The sequence below is a fragment of the Tympanuchus pallidicinctus genome, unplaced genomic scaffold (genome assembly GCF_026119805.1).
Source record: "Tympanuchus pallidicinctus isolate F22 unplaced genomic scaffold, pur_lepc_1.0 scaffold23, whole genome shotgun sequence".
NCBI classification, from domain to species: domain Eukaryota; kingdom Metazoa; phylum Chordata; class Aves; order Galliformes; family Phasianidae; genus Tympanuchus; species Tympanuchus pallidicinctus.
In genome coordinates this window covers 9,654,581-9,670,030 of record NW_026294740.1, presented here as the reverse complement: position 1 = coordinate 9,670,030, position 15,450 = coordinate 9,654,581, and the positions used below count along the sequence as shown (strand labels likewise).

General features: G+C 40.4%; 1 protein-coding gene and 1 long non-coding RNA gene across 4 annotated transcripts in view; one reads left to right on the top strand and one right to left on the bottom strand.

The window, feature by feature from the left end:
* Window positions 1–15,450, bottom strand: part of CA10 (carbonic anhydrase 10) — a 151,468-nt gene that overhangs the window by 77,497 nt on the left and 58,521 nt on the right. For both annotated transcript variants that reach the window (XM_052687990.1, XM_052687991.1), the window contains exon 4: window positions 9,575–9,717. In XM_052687990.1, coding sequence (XP_052543950.1) covers window positions 9,575–9,717 — 143 coding nt within the window. The remainder of the gene's footprint in view (window positions 1–9,574; window positions 9,718–15,450) is intronic.
* LOC128083091 (uncharacterized) lies at window positions 58–14,342 on the top strand. Of its 2 annotated transcripts, none has more exons than XR_008207961.1 (4): window positions 58–1,221; window positions 8,489–8,580; window positions 9,673–9,794; window positions 12,737–14,342. It is a non-coding gene; the product is annotated as an uncharacterized LOC128083091 (long non-coding RNA). The 2 variants fall into 2 exon arrangements; XR_008207960.1 differs by lacking the exon at window positions 12,737–14,342 and adding an exon at window positions 11,352–12,056.

The window sequence follows — 15,450 nt, the reverse complement described above, 5'->3', positions numbered from 1 at the left end:
GATTCAGATTCTACAGAACAATGCAAAGTCATTGCATAATCAATTAATATTAAGATGCTTCCCCACTGGTAGCCAGCTCTTAAATAGGCCTAGAAGAGGTGCAGCCAGGCTCCACCCCTTCCAGCAGCACAGCTGAATTGCCTTCACCTGTGCTCCTCTGGCTGGCTCAGTGCTCGCCTCAGGTGATCCATCAGAGGTTCAGGCCGTGACTCAGCAGTTCCCATACAGTCATCCTACAGAGCTTCAACAACTCTTCCCCTACAGTTTCACGAAGAAAAGTGGGTGATAATGTGTTGATCTGAATGTCAGCTATAATTCCCCTCTTCCCACAGATGTCATGCAAACATTCTATTATCTTTCTCCTTGTATTCATTCCATGATAATATTCTGTTCTGCTGCCAATTCATTATAGAAGTCTCTGGTTTCATAACTTGTGACTGTGGAGGGCAGCTGAAACCTCTCCCAAACTGCTACCTCAAGATTGTGATGCACAATTTTATCTCAAGATATCTCCTAGGATTACAGTAAAGGATTTGTTGCTAAAACTCCCTCCATCATCAAACACTTGAGAACAATCACAGAAAAATTGTATGTGTGCTCTCTGAGAAATTGCTTTCCCATTGTGCCAATGTGACTGATAGACACTCTGGTTGTACAGGACACTCATTCCATCACATCTCAAGAGATCTACCTTCTAAGGAAATCTGGACTCGACTGATGTATCACTCCTTTTCGTGGAATTTCAGGTGCAGAACTCTTCTCTCTGTCTGCCCCTTTCTCTCTGTCTTCTCTTGCTGTTAAACAATGACTGCAGGCAGACTAAAAGTAATATTTATAAACTCTGTTGTAATCATTTGCCAGACTCAATATTTCATCCAGCACAGCTGTTTTACTCCCCCATTACATACACCAGATGCTGTAATACTGTTCCTAATTTAAGTGAGGGGTGTTCAGCTAAAGGCTGCTGCAGGTTCCCATGCCATAGAGCACTGACTTGCAGCTCAGTAGCACATCTCTCCAGTAAACACCTCTGCATGGGAACTGCTGAATCACAGCCTGAACCAATTGACAACCTGAGATGAGCAAAAAGTCAGCCCTGGGAGCAGGTGAAGGCCTTGCTCCACCTCTCCAAGACACCTTTTAAGAGCTGACTCCCAGGGGGGAAGGATTTCTTTTAGAGATTGCTCCTCTTTGAGTCTTCTCAGTGAACCCAGGACAAGGGTAAGCTTTCCATCCATTCTTCTTTAGCACGATAACCTGTTTAGCTTAACTTTCTTGTATATTTCTTAATTATGACATCCTATATTTGTTGATTATACACACCTCCATGTTGCTCACAGAAAAAGTAGTGTTAACCCTGCTAATGGTATCTGGCCGAAGCAGGAAGAAAAGTTAAGTGCTGGCATGTATTCTGCACTTCCTAGCAGTTCTTCTCTTTATGAACCTCTTTCCTACGTGGCTCAATGCACATCCCTTTATTCACATGATTACTTATGCAGAGGACAATGGTGCACAAAAGGACAAACACTACTGGCCAAACAATTCTAGAGGTTGAAATGGGCATGTAATTTTACAGCTAAAGCATTTTGAGGAAAAGAAGCCTAAGTGGAAGAGAGAACATGAGAAAATTCCATTGGCCAAAAATGTTTAATTCTGCCAACGAGACAGTAAGAAAGCCCAGAACTAGCTGAGGAAGGAGGCTGGACTGAGAGTGCTTCATTGTGATCAGCTTTATCACAGATCTGCAAATGAAACCAGGCTTTTACCCAAAGAATGATGTAGATCCAAGCAATGACTTCTAGATTCTTATCAATATGTTGCAGGAGTTTTCATTGGCATAGGCTTTAATAAGAAGAAATTCTGAGGTCTTTATTGAAGATTATATCCACAACTGTGTTTCTGATTTCATATTTTAGAGGATGAGAGGTAATTGTTAACAGTCCAGGCAGATATACATGCAATATGGTAATTGCAGCATGTTAGAAATTGGTCCTTTCATTAGGGCATTACATCTTTGTTTTCAGTGGTGAATATTTATCACAACACTGGTCTAAGTCTTCATGTGCAACAATTTTTCTTCTTCCTTTGCACTTTTCTGGGAGAGCAAGAACAGGAGGTCATATAGCAGCTGGACACATACAAACATCTTGGTGATATTTGCAGTGAAATTCCAAGGAGAACTGAGCAAACCTTCAACTTCAAACAGCATTTAAAGAACATGACATTTGGAAAAATATCAGTCCACTCAAATAACTTGAGCTATTGAGGCAAGAGTTTCTCCCAAACCATTGAGACCAATGCAGAGATGCCCACCTGTAGCTCCTGGCCAGCTGTGCAGCACCTGCTCAGGTTCATAATTTGAGCTCATACCTGTGCTTGCTCTCCTCTGAGCTAGCTGGGGTACTTTTGAGCAGATTCTCCTGTAGTGTATCTTTGGCCTGTGAGAGCACAAGACTGTAAGAGAATTTTAGCTGTGACCTTGCTCAGAATGAGTGCGGTAGCCCTTCTGCATTCCAAAGATTACAATACAGTTTGTAATGGAACTTGGAAGACTTTTCCAGACTTGACTCTCTATCTTCAATTTATCACAACAGTAAGGATTGTGAAATTCCTTGTTTGGTGCAGGAATTCTTAGCTTCTATACTTCCTGCCTTCATAGATATGGCTTTCAATAAGATGCCTATAACAAAAAATGCCACAAAAATTTCGTTATAACAGTAACAAACTGTTTTGTAACCTGCTTTCTACTTTCCTTTCAGTAACTGCGGTATTTGCTGGCCAGTTTCATCCAACTTTGACAAAGAAGAAGATATCTAGGTTTTCTGTTAAAATTGGCTATAAGAAGCCAAACTAATTTTGCACTGAGGGAAAGGCAGGTAAAACTAAGGTATTATAGATTGCTGTTAGCAGCAGTCAATTGAGCAATCAGCAGGTGCATTTGCAGGCTGGCTGTCACAAAGAGCTTGGAAATAGCCACAGCTCTGCTGTCTTTGCCTTGTAATGGAGGGTATTTGTGAAGTGAAGTGATAACAGGGTACAGAGGCTATAAAGAAGCTAAAATGTGATTCCAGAGGAAACTGGGCTTCATTATTTCTGCAGTATAGGGAACAATTTGTGTTAACAGGAAACTTGCATAACTTCTTGCCACAAAGAGGCCTCCAGAAAGGTCAAACTAGTACCACAAATACATAGGCACCTTGGTGACACCAAAGACCCCTGGGTAATGACAAATGGGTACTAACATGGTACAAAAGTTTACATCATAATAGAGGATGATTCCATCTGAAATTTGGGCATAGAGGCTGGCATACATTGCTGCACTTCCAAACAATATCCTTTTGTATATATGCATTTATGTGCGTATAGGCTTGCACCAAGGAGTTTTGTGTAATTCTACAAGGACCCTGGATACGACATTCATCTTGCCAGGAGTAGACAATAACTTCCTTATAGTGAGAAGATGTCAAATAAACAAGATAAAGTGCCAGAGGTTTAAGCCTGAAGTTGAGATTTAGAGACACAGATTTATTGTTGGATGGCTAAAGAATTGAGTCTCTTCAATAGCACTGCCTTATGTGTGTGTCAAATCCATCGTGGTAGTGAGGTTCTGGGTGCAGTTTCTCTCTCCAGCATTCAAATCTCTCCTTTGGCAACCTTCCAGGAGGTCTGTATAGCAGCATTTCTGGACTTCTAATTGAGCAGTACCTGGTAAATGGCCCCTAATGTATCAGGCAGAGATTTATATCCCAATTCATCTTTAGGGTACTGGGACTATGGCAGACTGTCACTTTTAATAACACACTAAAAGGAGAGATCATGAATTGACATTGGCATCAAAAGTTGCAGTCACTCCAAAGTAGCTATTTATGTCCATCATATAAATAATATGCTTTACAAAACTAAACACAAAAATGCACATATGTGGAAGGGCTGTGATGATATCAAAAACAATGCACGTTTTTGATCTTTGTTTTTTTCTGAAGGTTTCTTTGCACAGTGCATTTGAACACTATTTTGAGAAGAGGTCTTAAGTACTCCTAGATGAAATAGGACTGGATGAAATATGTGGTTAAGGTTAAATTCTTAGTTAAGGCAAAGTGTCTTCAAAGGAGCTTTTATGTGCCACCTCAGCACAGCTGTACTGCCCTTGGCGTAGCCCTGGAAGCTGCTGCGATCTGGATTCATCTCTGAGATGTATTTCTTTTCACTGTTTGCATGGCAGCAAACAGGACTGCAGAATGCAAGTGGAGCAATTTAGTACTATCAGATTATGATGTTGATATGCTGCTTCCAGTCACTGGCTGGGGCACAGTGGAAAGTATATGGGGGTAAAGGGTATGCACCCATTCCTTTTCCCTACACATCCAAAGGAAGTCAAGAAACACAATTTGTCCTTAAATCCTTTCTGCTTTTAACTGATACACAACTGCAGCTGAGATACAATCTCATGAGCCTTTAAAAAGAGGCTGTCCTTAAAATCAGAGTGTATCCTGAGCTCCAAAACAGAGTACGATATAGCTTGTGGAGTAAGCCCTCCAAATGGTTTCTTACTGCTGTATCTAGCATTTCTGAGGAAGTTTCCTATGGCAGAAAAGTGAGCTTCTTTTATGGCACTGGACCAGATTAAAAGGCAGGCAGAGGAGTTGTACTGAAGCCACAAAACCTTGATGGTGTGAAGGAGATGCAGAAATGCATGCCAGTGCCATTCAGGTCTCCTTCATGATTTCAGTGGTGTTCCACTGCCATCAGCATCCAGAAATTTAGGGAAACACAAAGGTGCCCATCTGAGTCCCCACGTTCCAAACTGATTCCATCACTGAAGTGATAAGGAAACAGTAACACCACTAGAGACAAATCCAGACTCTAGATAAAAGCTTTTCCCTAAATAACTCTGAAGCAGTGCTCAGCCCTTTTTCCTTTTCTAAATACTGAGTGATGAGGGCTAATATGCAGCAGTTACTTTAACCTGCTACTTTAATTTTCTGTTCACTTATTACTGTATCAGAAAACTATTTAAGCAGCAACACTATATGCATTTTTTTATTCATTAAGGCTGTTGATGTTTGCAGTAGATTTTTGACTTTCTAAAGCCTCTTTAAATCAAAACATCATATTAGTAAGCTCTCTAAAAATTCATCACAAATCAGTTTACAGGTGACATTGATGTCTTATTGCTACCCATTCCTCCTGGACCATTTCTAACAATTCATTTTTTATATTCCTGCAGTGCTGAAATATGGCTCAGACCAGTGTCTGTCCTTTTAGCAATCACCAAAGCAAAGCTTGGCGGTTGTCATATATTGCACTCTTGAGAAAAATGCCAGTAATACTCTGAATTGATTGAACAGCATGGAATCAGAACTAGCTGGCAGAGAAACCATTTAGCTGATTTCAATTCATAAATCTCTTTTCTCTCACTCTTTTAGTTTAGAAATTGCTAAATATTGCCATTATCTTGTGATGCATAGTATGAACCCATTATTTATAAATATATTAATTTAAATAATATGTGATTGCATTCATTAATGCCCCATATGAGGAAGCAGACTTATGGGTTTTACTGAACAGCTTTAATTGAGCACACTGAGCTCCAGAAAGCACAGAACAGCCCTTGGCCAGCAGACACAGAGCTGCTTGTTTCCTCAGACACAATGTTCTTCCTCATCTTAAAGTGGTTTTAAACAAACTTTACCTGCTTTCAACTGCTGCTTTAAGCCTGCAAGCGTGACCTAAAATGATTACAACACAGGTTATTGCTTACAAGGTAAATTAGTTGGCAAGATTCACTTTGTGTCTAATAAATGTGTTACTTAACAAATTTTTAGAAGGGGGAAAAAAAGTATGGACAAGAACTGCTAAGAAACAAAGCTCATGCTAGATGGAAAAAAAGATTTCCTGAAGAAATCTTAACAACCCATCAGTTGTGCTGAGAACACTATTGCCAAGAACTTGAGAATCTAAAGGCAGAAGTGGCACACATGGAGATCACAGGTGGGTGAAGCCGTGCCTGGGACACACAGTGGCACACAGAGCCCAGCTTATCGCACGCTGATCTCTTGCTCCAGCTGCAACAAAGCACGGCCCTGCTCTGCTGCTCCGTGAGCTATTCAAGCTCTTAATCCTATGCATACAGCTGGGCACAGATGTAGCCTCTACCATCACAGGTATTTCTGCTGCTGCCTTTCAGTCTTGATTTCATTTAGAATACTTCCAAGGCCTCTTGTTTGTTTCTGTTTCATACACACACGTATTTACAAATTTCTAAGGGAAATCTAAGTTTTCCTTTAAATGTGAGGAGGTTTGCAAAACAAAATGTCCCCTATGGGTTGTAGAATGCAAATCAAGACAGCAGCAAAGCTTAACCTCGCAGATCCGCTTTGGACCAATATGTGCAGAGCCACGATAAACTTCTGCTCTAAATTTACAGAGTACTATGTTTGCATGTCTATAACTGCTTCTCACCTAACTGGAGCTTCAGAAAATTTACTCTTAAAAAACCTTGGAAATAGGGTTCTTCAAAGTAAGTCCACAGAAAATCAGGAGATGAGATGGGTTACAGGAGATCAGGGAACGAGTTTTGGGGAACGAAGGCAGAGATCTTGTGGAAAAGATACTGCCAGCAGTGGTGAATGAGGGAGGAAATCCCAGCAGAGGACTGTGCACAACGGGGTGGTTTGTTCATCTGCTGCCAGCAACAGTACCTACATGAGAGCTGGAAACTCTGCTTTGGAGGCAGCGCTTGCTGCCTGTCACAGCAGCTCGGCAGGGAAGTTATCCTGCTGTATTGCAGTTGTTGCTGGGTGCCTCAGTGCTTGCTGAATCCAAAGGAAAAAGTAGAGAAAGTAAGTCTATATTTTTCTTTGTGACAGAGTGAAGAAGTGTGATTTGCATATTAATAAGAGTTTATATTGTTTATTAAAATGGGTTGTTTATCTGAAAAGGGCTGCATGTTCAATTCACTAAAACGGATAATCAAGAGACAAAACTGGGCCTGAGACAGAGCTGAAACTTGGGGAGTTTCCTCAAAAGCAGCATTTATTCTGGGGAATTTATCTGCATGTAAAACTCATTAAATATCTTGTGCTCAGATTCTGGATCTTGAAATCCAATTAACTGTATCAATGATATTCAGCCTTGAGGACCTGAAAAGCCACTTTCTCAGGAAATTAAGAAGCACAAACATACAAAATAACATAGCACAATTCAGAATAACATCTGACTATACTTGAATTGTAAATTGCATGAGCTGATACTGCACTGCGATGGTTTAACAGCACATAAAGCAATATTACCATTGCTCTCTGGAACTTTGTTGTGCAAATTGGATCAAAAGAGGTTTATCTACTTAGCAAATTACATTGCCATCCCATTTGCTCCTGAATGGATTGGGAAGAAGTTTCTTCTCAGCCTCAGGTCAGCATTATCTATTAAGTCATCTGCTTTGTAACCGGCCACTGTCTGCACTCTTCTCCCCTTGCTGGCACTGGGGTAGGAGGATGGCAATGTTGTTCGTTTGTACTCCCCTTTTAGACCTTCACTTTTCTTTAGGAACAAGAAAATACAGCTTTTAATTCTCAAGTGGTCTAAAAAGTTGCAGTTGGAAAACCAATATGGTTTTCCAAAGTGGCTTCCATTACTAATACTGAAACAAACTTTCTGATGGAAGGGGCTAGACAGGTGGAAGGCTTCCTTCCATCTACCTGCTCTCATATAGCACGATTCCTGCCAGCTCCCTTTTCAAAAAGATGTGCATAATTTTGCCTCTGTGTGCCTACCTGCAAATTCCTTTTTTATTAATTCATCATTTTTTCTTAGGATCAGTTCCATAAAACCCTTTAGTTTACAACACAATTACAGTCAAGTCTTGTCATAGAAATTCCTTGGCTGCCGTACCAACTGGTTCACTGCCCTGAAAACTGAAGTGCTTCAGCCCATAAGAAACATACATCCACTTTATAAGAAACATGACAAAGAGTGAGCATAAACATGCTGCCTGCCAAATCACCTCCTCACTGAAGCCTTAACTATGAGGAAAGAATTATCTTAAGGCAGCTTTTCCTTAAAAGAGCATTTTGATTCAGCCATTTTAGAAATCCCTCTAAAAAAGATTAACCACAACTAGAACAAATCCTGTTCTCATAGCACGATAGAAAGCCATCACCACCTGGCAGCAGCAGGACAGCATTTGAGTGCAACAAGGACATCTCATTTCTGACAACATCTCCAGGCCCTCAGTGCCTCTGATATTTTATTAATAATCAGACACTTCCTTCATCCCAAACTGGCACAAAACCCAGCTGAATTCTTAGGACCGCTGCAGTCACTGCATATCCTGAAACTCCTGGCTTTGGCTCAGTGATCGCTTACATGTCGTTTCTTTCTTGACTTTATGTTACATCATTCTGTAATTTATAAATAACCTGAAAGATGTCATTCTTTATATAAATGCTTGAATCAATACGTTTGTTGTCTTTTTTTTTTTTAATAGAAAGAAAGGCTCCAATGCAGTTCTGCATAAAAGGCAAAAAGCACATTTTCCCCTGAAACGTGGACCACAGCTGGAAGCACTACTGTCCTTCAGTAAGTAACAATACCACCATTTTTTCACTTCTGTAAGGAGGTTTACATCAATTCTGTTGTGTGTGCACTTGTACCACAAGAAGCTCAATAGGAAACACAGAGCATATTCCCATCTCATGGCGTTTCCAGCAGAAATCTCATTTGTCAAGACAACGGGAGAAGATAAATCATTTTCGAATAACCTTTTGTTAGAGTTTCTGCTTGTTCCAGCATTGTAAGTCACAGCGTTTTTCCATTTGCATTGTTCTTTGTTGCAGAAAACTGAACAGCAGAAGAGAACTGTCTGCCTACAATAAGCAACAAATCTTTAAAATACCTTTTTAGACAAATTTTAGCTCCTATGATAACTTAGATGCAGTAAAAAAAGATCAGTGATGAGGACCTATCAGTGATATTTTGGCACATATGCACACCTCAGACAACAATCTCCACCAGTTTGAGCAGAATTATTTATCAAGTTTGCTTTCTGCCTCTACCTTTGTGTGCCAGCAGTCCACCTCCTGAGCCACACGTGGGCACGTGAGTGTATCAGAAAGGGCTCTGCTTTCACACAGCATTTTATTCAGATACCCAAATCTGGGTAAACAGGACGGTTTCCATGCATATCTTTTAAAAAGATTATTGATCAGAACAGAGGTTATAAGCTAGTCAGTTATGGCAGTCGCTTTTCAAAGGAAACTATCATGCTAATTTTAGCTGAATAAGACTTTTTTTATAGCTGAGCTCATCTTTGCCAGCCTGTCTTTCATTTGATCAACTATTCTTGGAAGGTATACTTCAGATCTATTAAAGTAAATGTTGTCGTTTTGTTTTCTAATTAACTTATGGCAGGATATATCCAATAGAAGATTCATCCTTATCAATCTCAGTGCCAGCATTGTCTGGATTACACAGAAACTAGATCATTTTTAACTGCCTGTCCCGTGCCCAGATATGTAGCACGTAACTCCCTGTTATCTTCTTGGTTTTATAGCAGAACACAAAGAGCACATACCTTTCTTCCCCCTGTGTTGATGCGAAGCGGAGTTAGGAATGGATCAAAAATCATATGGCTGGTTTCGATATTGACGGGTGACTGCCTTTTCCCAACAGAGCAAAGATTCCAAGCTGAGTTCACCAAACCCCAAAAGGAGGGAACTGTAAAATATAAAGCAAGTGCAAGTTCAAGAAAAGTCTGGAAAGCCTAGAGAGATCGACACAAGGCAGACAGCCAGGTAATCAGACTTGTCATACGTTCTGCGTGCACACACTGAAACTGAAAACGGGCAAATCCGTCTAGCACTTGATATTAGAACTTCTTAAACAAAGACCAAAGCATATTGTTCCCTACACATTTGTACCAGGAAAGAAGGTGTACGTTTGAGTAGCTATAATCCCAAATTCAGCCACAAATAGCTTTTTTGCTGTTAGTTTTATCAAATATTTACTTAGTGATGGGTATGTTGCTCATTTGTCCTTACGGTAAATTTACACAGTGTGTCATTAGACTGAAACCATTCCTTTTTACTCACTTTTAAAAAATGTCAGGTTTACTAGAATTTGTTAAAATAAAGCATAACTGTAAGAAAAATGCACACCATGAACCCTCTGTCAAATATCTTGTTAAAAAAAAGTTCCAATTGGATGTTGATGAAAACCAAGCAGGGCATGTGGGCGCAGAGAGGGGCAGTGGTGCATTTCAGCAGTCACAGCTCTGGGCCACCTCTGCTGCTGCAGATTGCTACCAGTGTGGCACACAGCTCTTGTTGGTGGCTGGAGAAAATGTACAGCTAATGGTGGTGACTGTGTTGAAAACAGTGTTTGTAGGTGAGAATCTGCTCTAATAGATAGACAGTGTTATCCTGCCTTTGTAGCTTTGGTAGTTTCTGTGGAAATATTTGGAAGCATTACTTCTGGATACACCTATGAATACGTGGTTGAACAAAAAGTACAACGCTGGCAAACTTTTCTTTGGGATCAGAAAGATTGCTTATGCTTCAAGTGAAGGTTAATTAATTATGGGTGACCTAAGGGTGACTGAACACCCTGGTTAACCAGTGGATAGTGACATTGTGCAATATTAATCAGTAATTATATTAAATTAAAGTGATTAGTGTTGCTTCTTAGATGCTCAGAGTATTAGAAAAGTGTTCAGAAGCACAATGAAAAATTTCCAGAAGTATTTATGTAGAACATCAAGGTTTAAATTAAAAATGAGTGCCGAATTCACTGTCTAGTCTAAAGAAATTAGTAGGTGAATCTAGGAAAACATAGCAAAATAGTCATTATTCTATTATTCCAGGTTAACTAGAAGACAAGATTCTACTAGGGGGAGAGCAGCAAAATGTTGTTCTTTTGTTATTTCAGCTTTTGTTCCATCAGGCAATGTTCTAGTAGAGACTAAGTCATTAATGAAATAGTTTCTCCCTCACCACAGTTACCTGCACTGTGTGTCCATAGAAATCCAGTCACGTATGAGTGGGGATGCAATGCACCTTTGTGTGTGGACCTCTGAAGCATTCTTGACAGCAGCCTGGCACCTGCATCGCACAGGAGCTCCTTTCCAAGCTGGTTTGCATGCAGCCCACACAGCAGTTTATGATCTCATTTAACAGGGCTCTCAAGCTACTGGTCATTCTGCCAGAACTTGCTATATAGTGATCGTGTCATCTCTATCTTTATAAATCATCCTAAACTTACATTGCTTGAGCTTGCTTCTCAGCACATTACACAGACAAAAGGTGACAAGTTTTGCCCTGACCAGTGTCATGTCTTCACATTTCTCCTGACAGAATTTCTTCCAATTTACTGGGAAGAAGTTTTATTGAGATGTATGAATGTGCTTGAACGTGGGATTTTGAAGGCTGTTACCAAACCTATGCATAACAACAACTAGAACAATACAGTCAGGGTTGAATGCTATTCTCCCACTGATACACCAATATTTGCCTGAATAAATACATCTGAAGAGGAAAAGAGAAGGAAGAGTGCCCAATAAGGTGCCCTTCTGTATGCGCCATGAACTCACAGACTGTAATCATGCTGCCCACAGCGTGTGTTGGACATCCAGCAGTGCACATCCATGTCACACAGCCACAGACTGGATGAGACTGGAAGGGAGCCCTGGAGGTCACCTCATCCAACCTCCCTGCTCAGGAGGAGCCACTCATCTCCAGGCGGCTTCTGAGCATCTCTAAGGGTGCAGCAGCTCTGTGTTGGGAGAGGGGGCAGAGGTTGTGTAGCATGGGATCAGAGGGATGTGCTCTACATCCTAAATACTACTTCATCGTAGTAAAAAATGATGTTGGACTCAAAGGTGTAGGTGATGAAATGGCTGTGACAGTTAAGACTTGTCTCCCACATAATTTCTCTGGCTATGGAGAACTGAATTACACAGAAGTTTCTGCATTCTGTCCTGTTCTGTTCCTGCATCTTGCTCTTAACTGGAATTTTTGAGGTGCTTTCTGAAGAGTTGCTGTGAGGCACTTACTGTAAAAAAGAACAATAAACTCTGACATGTTAGGTATAAAACTAAAGTAAAGCAAGTCAAAAGAAGATACTGAGGAACAATTTTCTAACGGCATAAAAACCACTAATAACTTTTCCTCAGTGTGCAAGAGGCAAGGATCCTGCCTGTGTCTGTAGGGCCACCTGATGATGAAGTTGTAAAAGAAGCACATGAAAGATAACACAGAGCAAAGCTCTATCAATTCTTTTCCTTACTGCTTACAGAGGTGCCTAGGGATGTTCCCACACAGGACCTTCTTTATGGGGAACGAATCTGAGAAACCGCCTCCAATTCAAGCACTGGAAAAATGTTTTTTAATATAAACTGATAAAACAAACAAATTCACTGGAGTCAGTCAGAAATCATGGGTGAATACCGTGGTGACTTGAATTGTCAGAGTCATCATTTAAATCTGTGCTGTCTCACAGGGATGAGAAGTCGCAAATATCATTTCATTTTTAAAGAGCCCTCCTTAAAGAGTCCTTCAGGGGTCTCCTTGCAGGGCTACAGACAAACGGACACGTGGAAGTAGCTTTGTCCTTACCATCCCCCCCCCAAAAAAATTGAGCTGTCTGTTAGAGTTTGTTTTGCTGTCACTCCTATAAACAGGATAAGGTGATTGCAAATTCATTGATGTTCCATCAAATGTTAATTAAAATGGCTTTGCAGATATCATTGAACCGGGGAATGCCTCAATATCCTCCTGGAAGTGAAAGGAAGTACAGCTCAGAAGGTGCTTATCTTCCCCAAGGAGTCTGCTTCTGGTCACTGTTCATAGCACAAGATGAAGTCAAGGTGAGACAGTGAAATTCTTTGTGTTACGCTAAGATTGGAACTTCCTCTTGTAAGAGCACAGATTTTCTGAATTTAAGTTACTCCAGAGTCTGTGAGCTTAAACACGAAGAGTCAACTTATTAATGCAGCAGTTCCTTGTTTATACATTTAAGCTTTAACATCAGCCCTGGCAACAGCATAAAACACAATCAAATTGTATTTGTGCAGTGATTATTCTTGTCCTGTGTAATTACTGGTCCCTCAGATAAAATCTCAAGCTACTTTATTGAAGCTGGGAATTGAAACCACAGAGAGAATCGGCTATCTATGTACATCAATAAAGCGGTCCATTAATTATTTCCACCTACTCAACTTGAAGAAAATTACCATACTAATGCCTCTGGGTAACCACATGACCTGCTCTGCTTCTCCATAACAGCTAAACGTAAAGTCATAAAGGCTCTGAGAGATAAATCGGGGACACTAAAGAAATGGCAGCATAGAATGGCATTCATGGAAGTAATTGGTCACAGAAATCTCCAGACAGCATTAACATCAGACAGAATCACAATGCCTTCAAACTTCAGAACTGAAAGTATTCCGATTTCTTTTCAACAAGCAGAAAGTTAATAGCTGAAATATATCACCAAGAATTAGACAGCATCTCATTATTCAAAATGTGATGAAAAGTAAAAATTTTCACCAATCAATCTTGAAACATTTCAGAAAGTAAAAATCGAACAGAGGTCACCGGCAGCGGATCACGTATGAGTAGTTTCATACTGGTCTGTTCAAATGCCATCTTCCTTGATGGAATCCCTTGAAGGACTCTCAATGACAGAAAAAGTTCACAGCTGCATTGGCAAACCAAGGGGGAAAAAACAACAGAAGGGGCACGGAAGGGGTTAAGATTCTGGAAATACACTTTCTTTCCAGAAGTGTTTATTTTTTTGCTGTACGTTTAATACAAGCACCCTGCAATGCCTTTCTCAATTTTCCTTTTAAATTATAGCCGCTCAATTCTGCCTAATTAAGCATTTTCTTTAATGATAAGGGTATTGCCTGAGAAGAGGTATTTAGTGATCACAATTAGTGACCTTTAAGCCTGCAAGGCGTTTGCTTATTTTCATATAAATATTTGGGATACCAGCATAGAAAACAGCATTATTTTCTTTGTTGGCTCTGATTAAAATAGACTGATTCACATTCATAAACTATGCTAATCATAAAATAAACAGCAGTTATACTATAGTATGTAATTGGATTTTATGTGCCACAGTGTGGTCAGTTAATGCATACAATAAAGCTGAAGAATCAGGCGGTACTTTAATCTTTCCTGAAAAACGGATCAGCTGCTATAGGTGATTTTCACATCTCTCATGTATCTGCAGGCACAGTCCTATCCAACTCCAAGACTGAGCAACTCCAGGGCTCAGCTCCACTGTCCCTCTAGAGCCATTGGTGCCACCACTTTGGCAGTGTAATGTACTTCTTTCTTCACTCCAGAAACACACACAGTCTTGAGGAAAATTGTCTTTCTCTGTAATGTTAGTGAAGTTTCCTCCACTGACAGTTTTAGTGTAACTGTGTCAAGAAATGGAAATTGCAAAGACAGAATAAAGGACAGTTTGATTTTAAGGTGAGAGAAATGGAGCTGCTTTGTGCAGGTGGTGCAGACTTGGATAAGGGAAATCCTTCTTGGCGGAGCTAAAAATGAAAACATAGGGTGGAAAGCATCATCCTCTCCCCTTTTTCTCAATCAACAGAACATGCTGAGAACATGTGTGGATGGGGTCAGTGCCTGGGTCTGCCAGGCTGTCTTGCTATGTCTGCCCATACTAACCTGCTGTCTGGGATGCCTGAGTAACCAGCTGCATCAGTTACTTACTGCTAGCTGGCAGTTTCTAATCAAGTCTGGTCTTTCCCTCAATCATCAGTCACTGCTGTGGTTCAACAGATTCCCCTTGGTGCAGGGGAACAAAGAACAAGGCAGCTATCACAAATAAGCGGGTTTGCCTGATGCACACTGCGATTTGGAAGGGGGGAAGAGGAAGAGTTTGTCCTGGGTTTATATGTTAGAATGAAAGGACAAAAGGAAAAGCAACAGTGCTGTGATTGTGATTTTGTCCTCTGGGGCTTTAAACTGCAGTGCTAGAAATGGGTGTTGAACTATCATCATAACTTTAAAAGTAGTCTTTTAACGTTTCTTTATCTTTCCCTTTTATGATCGTGTTGGTTTTCTTTCTGTAAAAGTGGGGACTCTTGCTACTAAAATGATCGACTGAGCCGAGGCAGGGTGAGAGGAGGAGGTAAGGTGCTAAAGAAGATCCAGAAGAAAAGTGAAGAAAGCTTCACATAGGTGAAATTGGGACACAGGAGAAAGTTGTATGAAGAAAGTAATTTGGAACATTGTTTTAAGGAGAAGGGAAAGTCTGCTTATCCAGCAGATAGCTGGAGCTCTGTTCTGTAGATTCAGCTTTATTTTAATGTCTGTGGGATATTATCGATCTTTTTGATGAAAAGTATAAATGAAGGAAGGAACACAAAACATTAAAAAAGACAGCATTTATTCTACCAAAAACGCTCTTTCTATGTCAGTGCTTCACAGC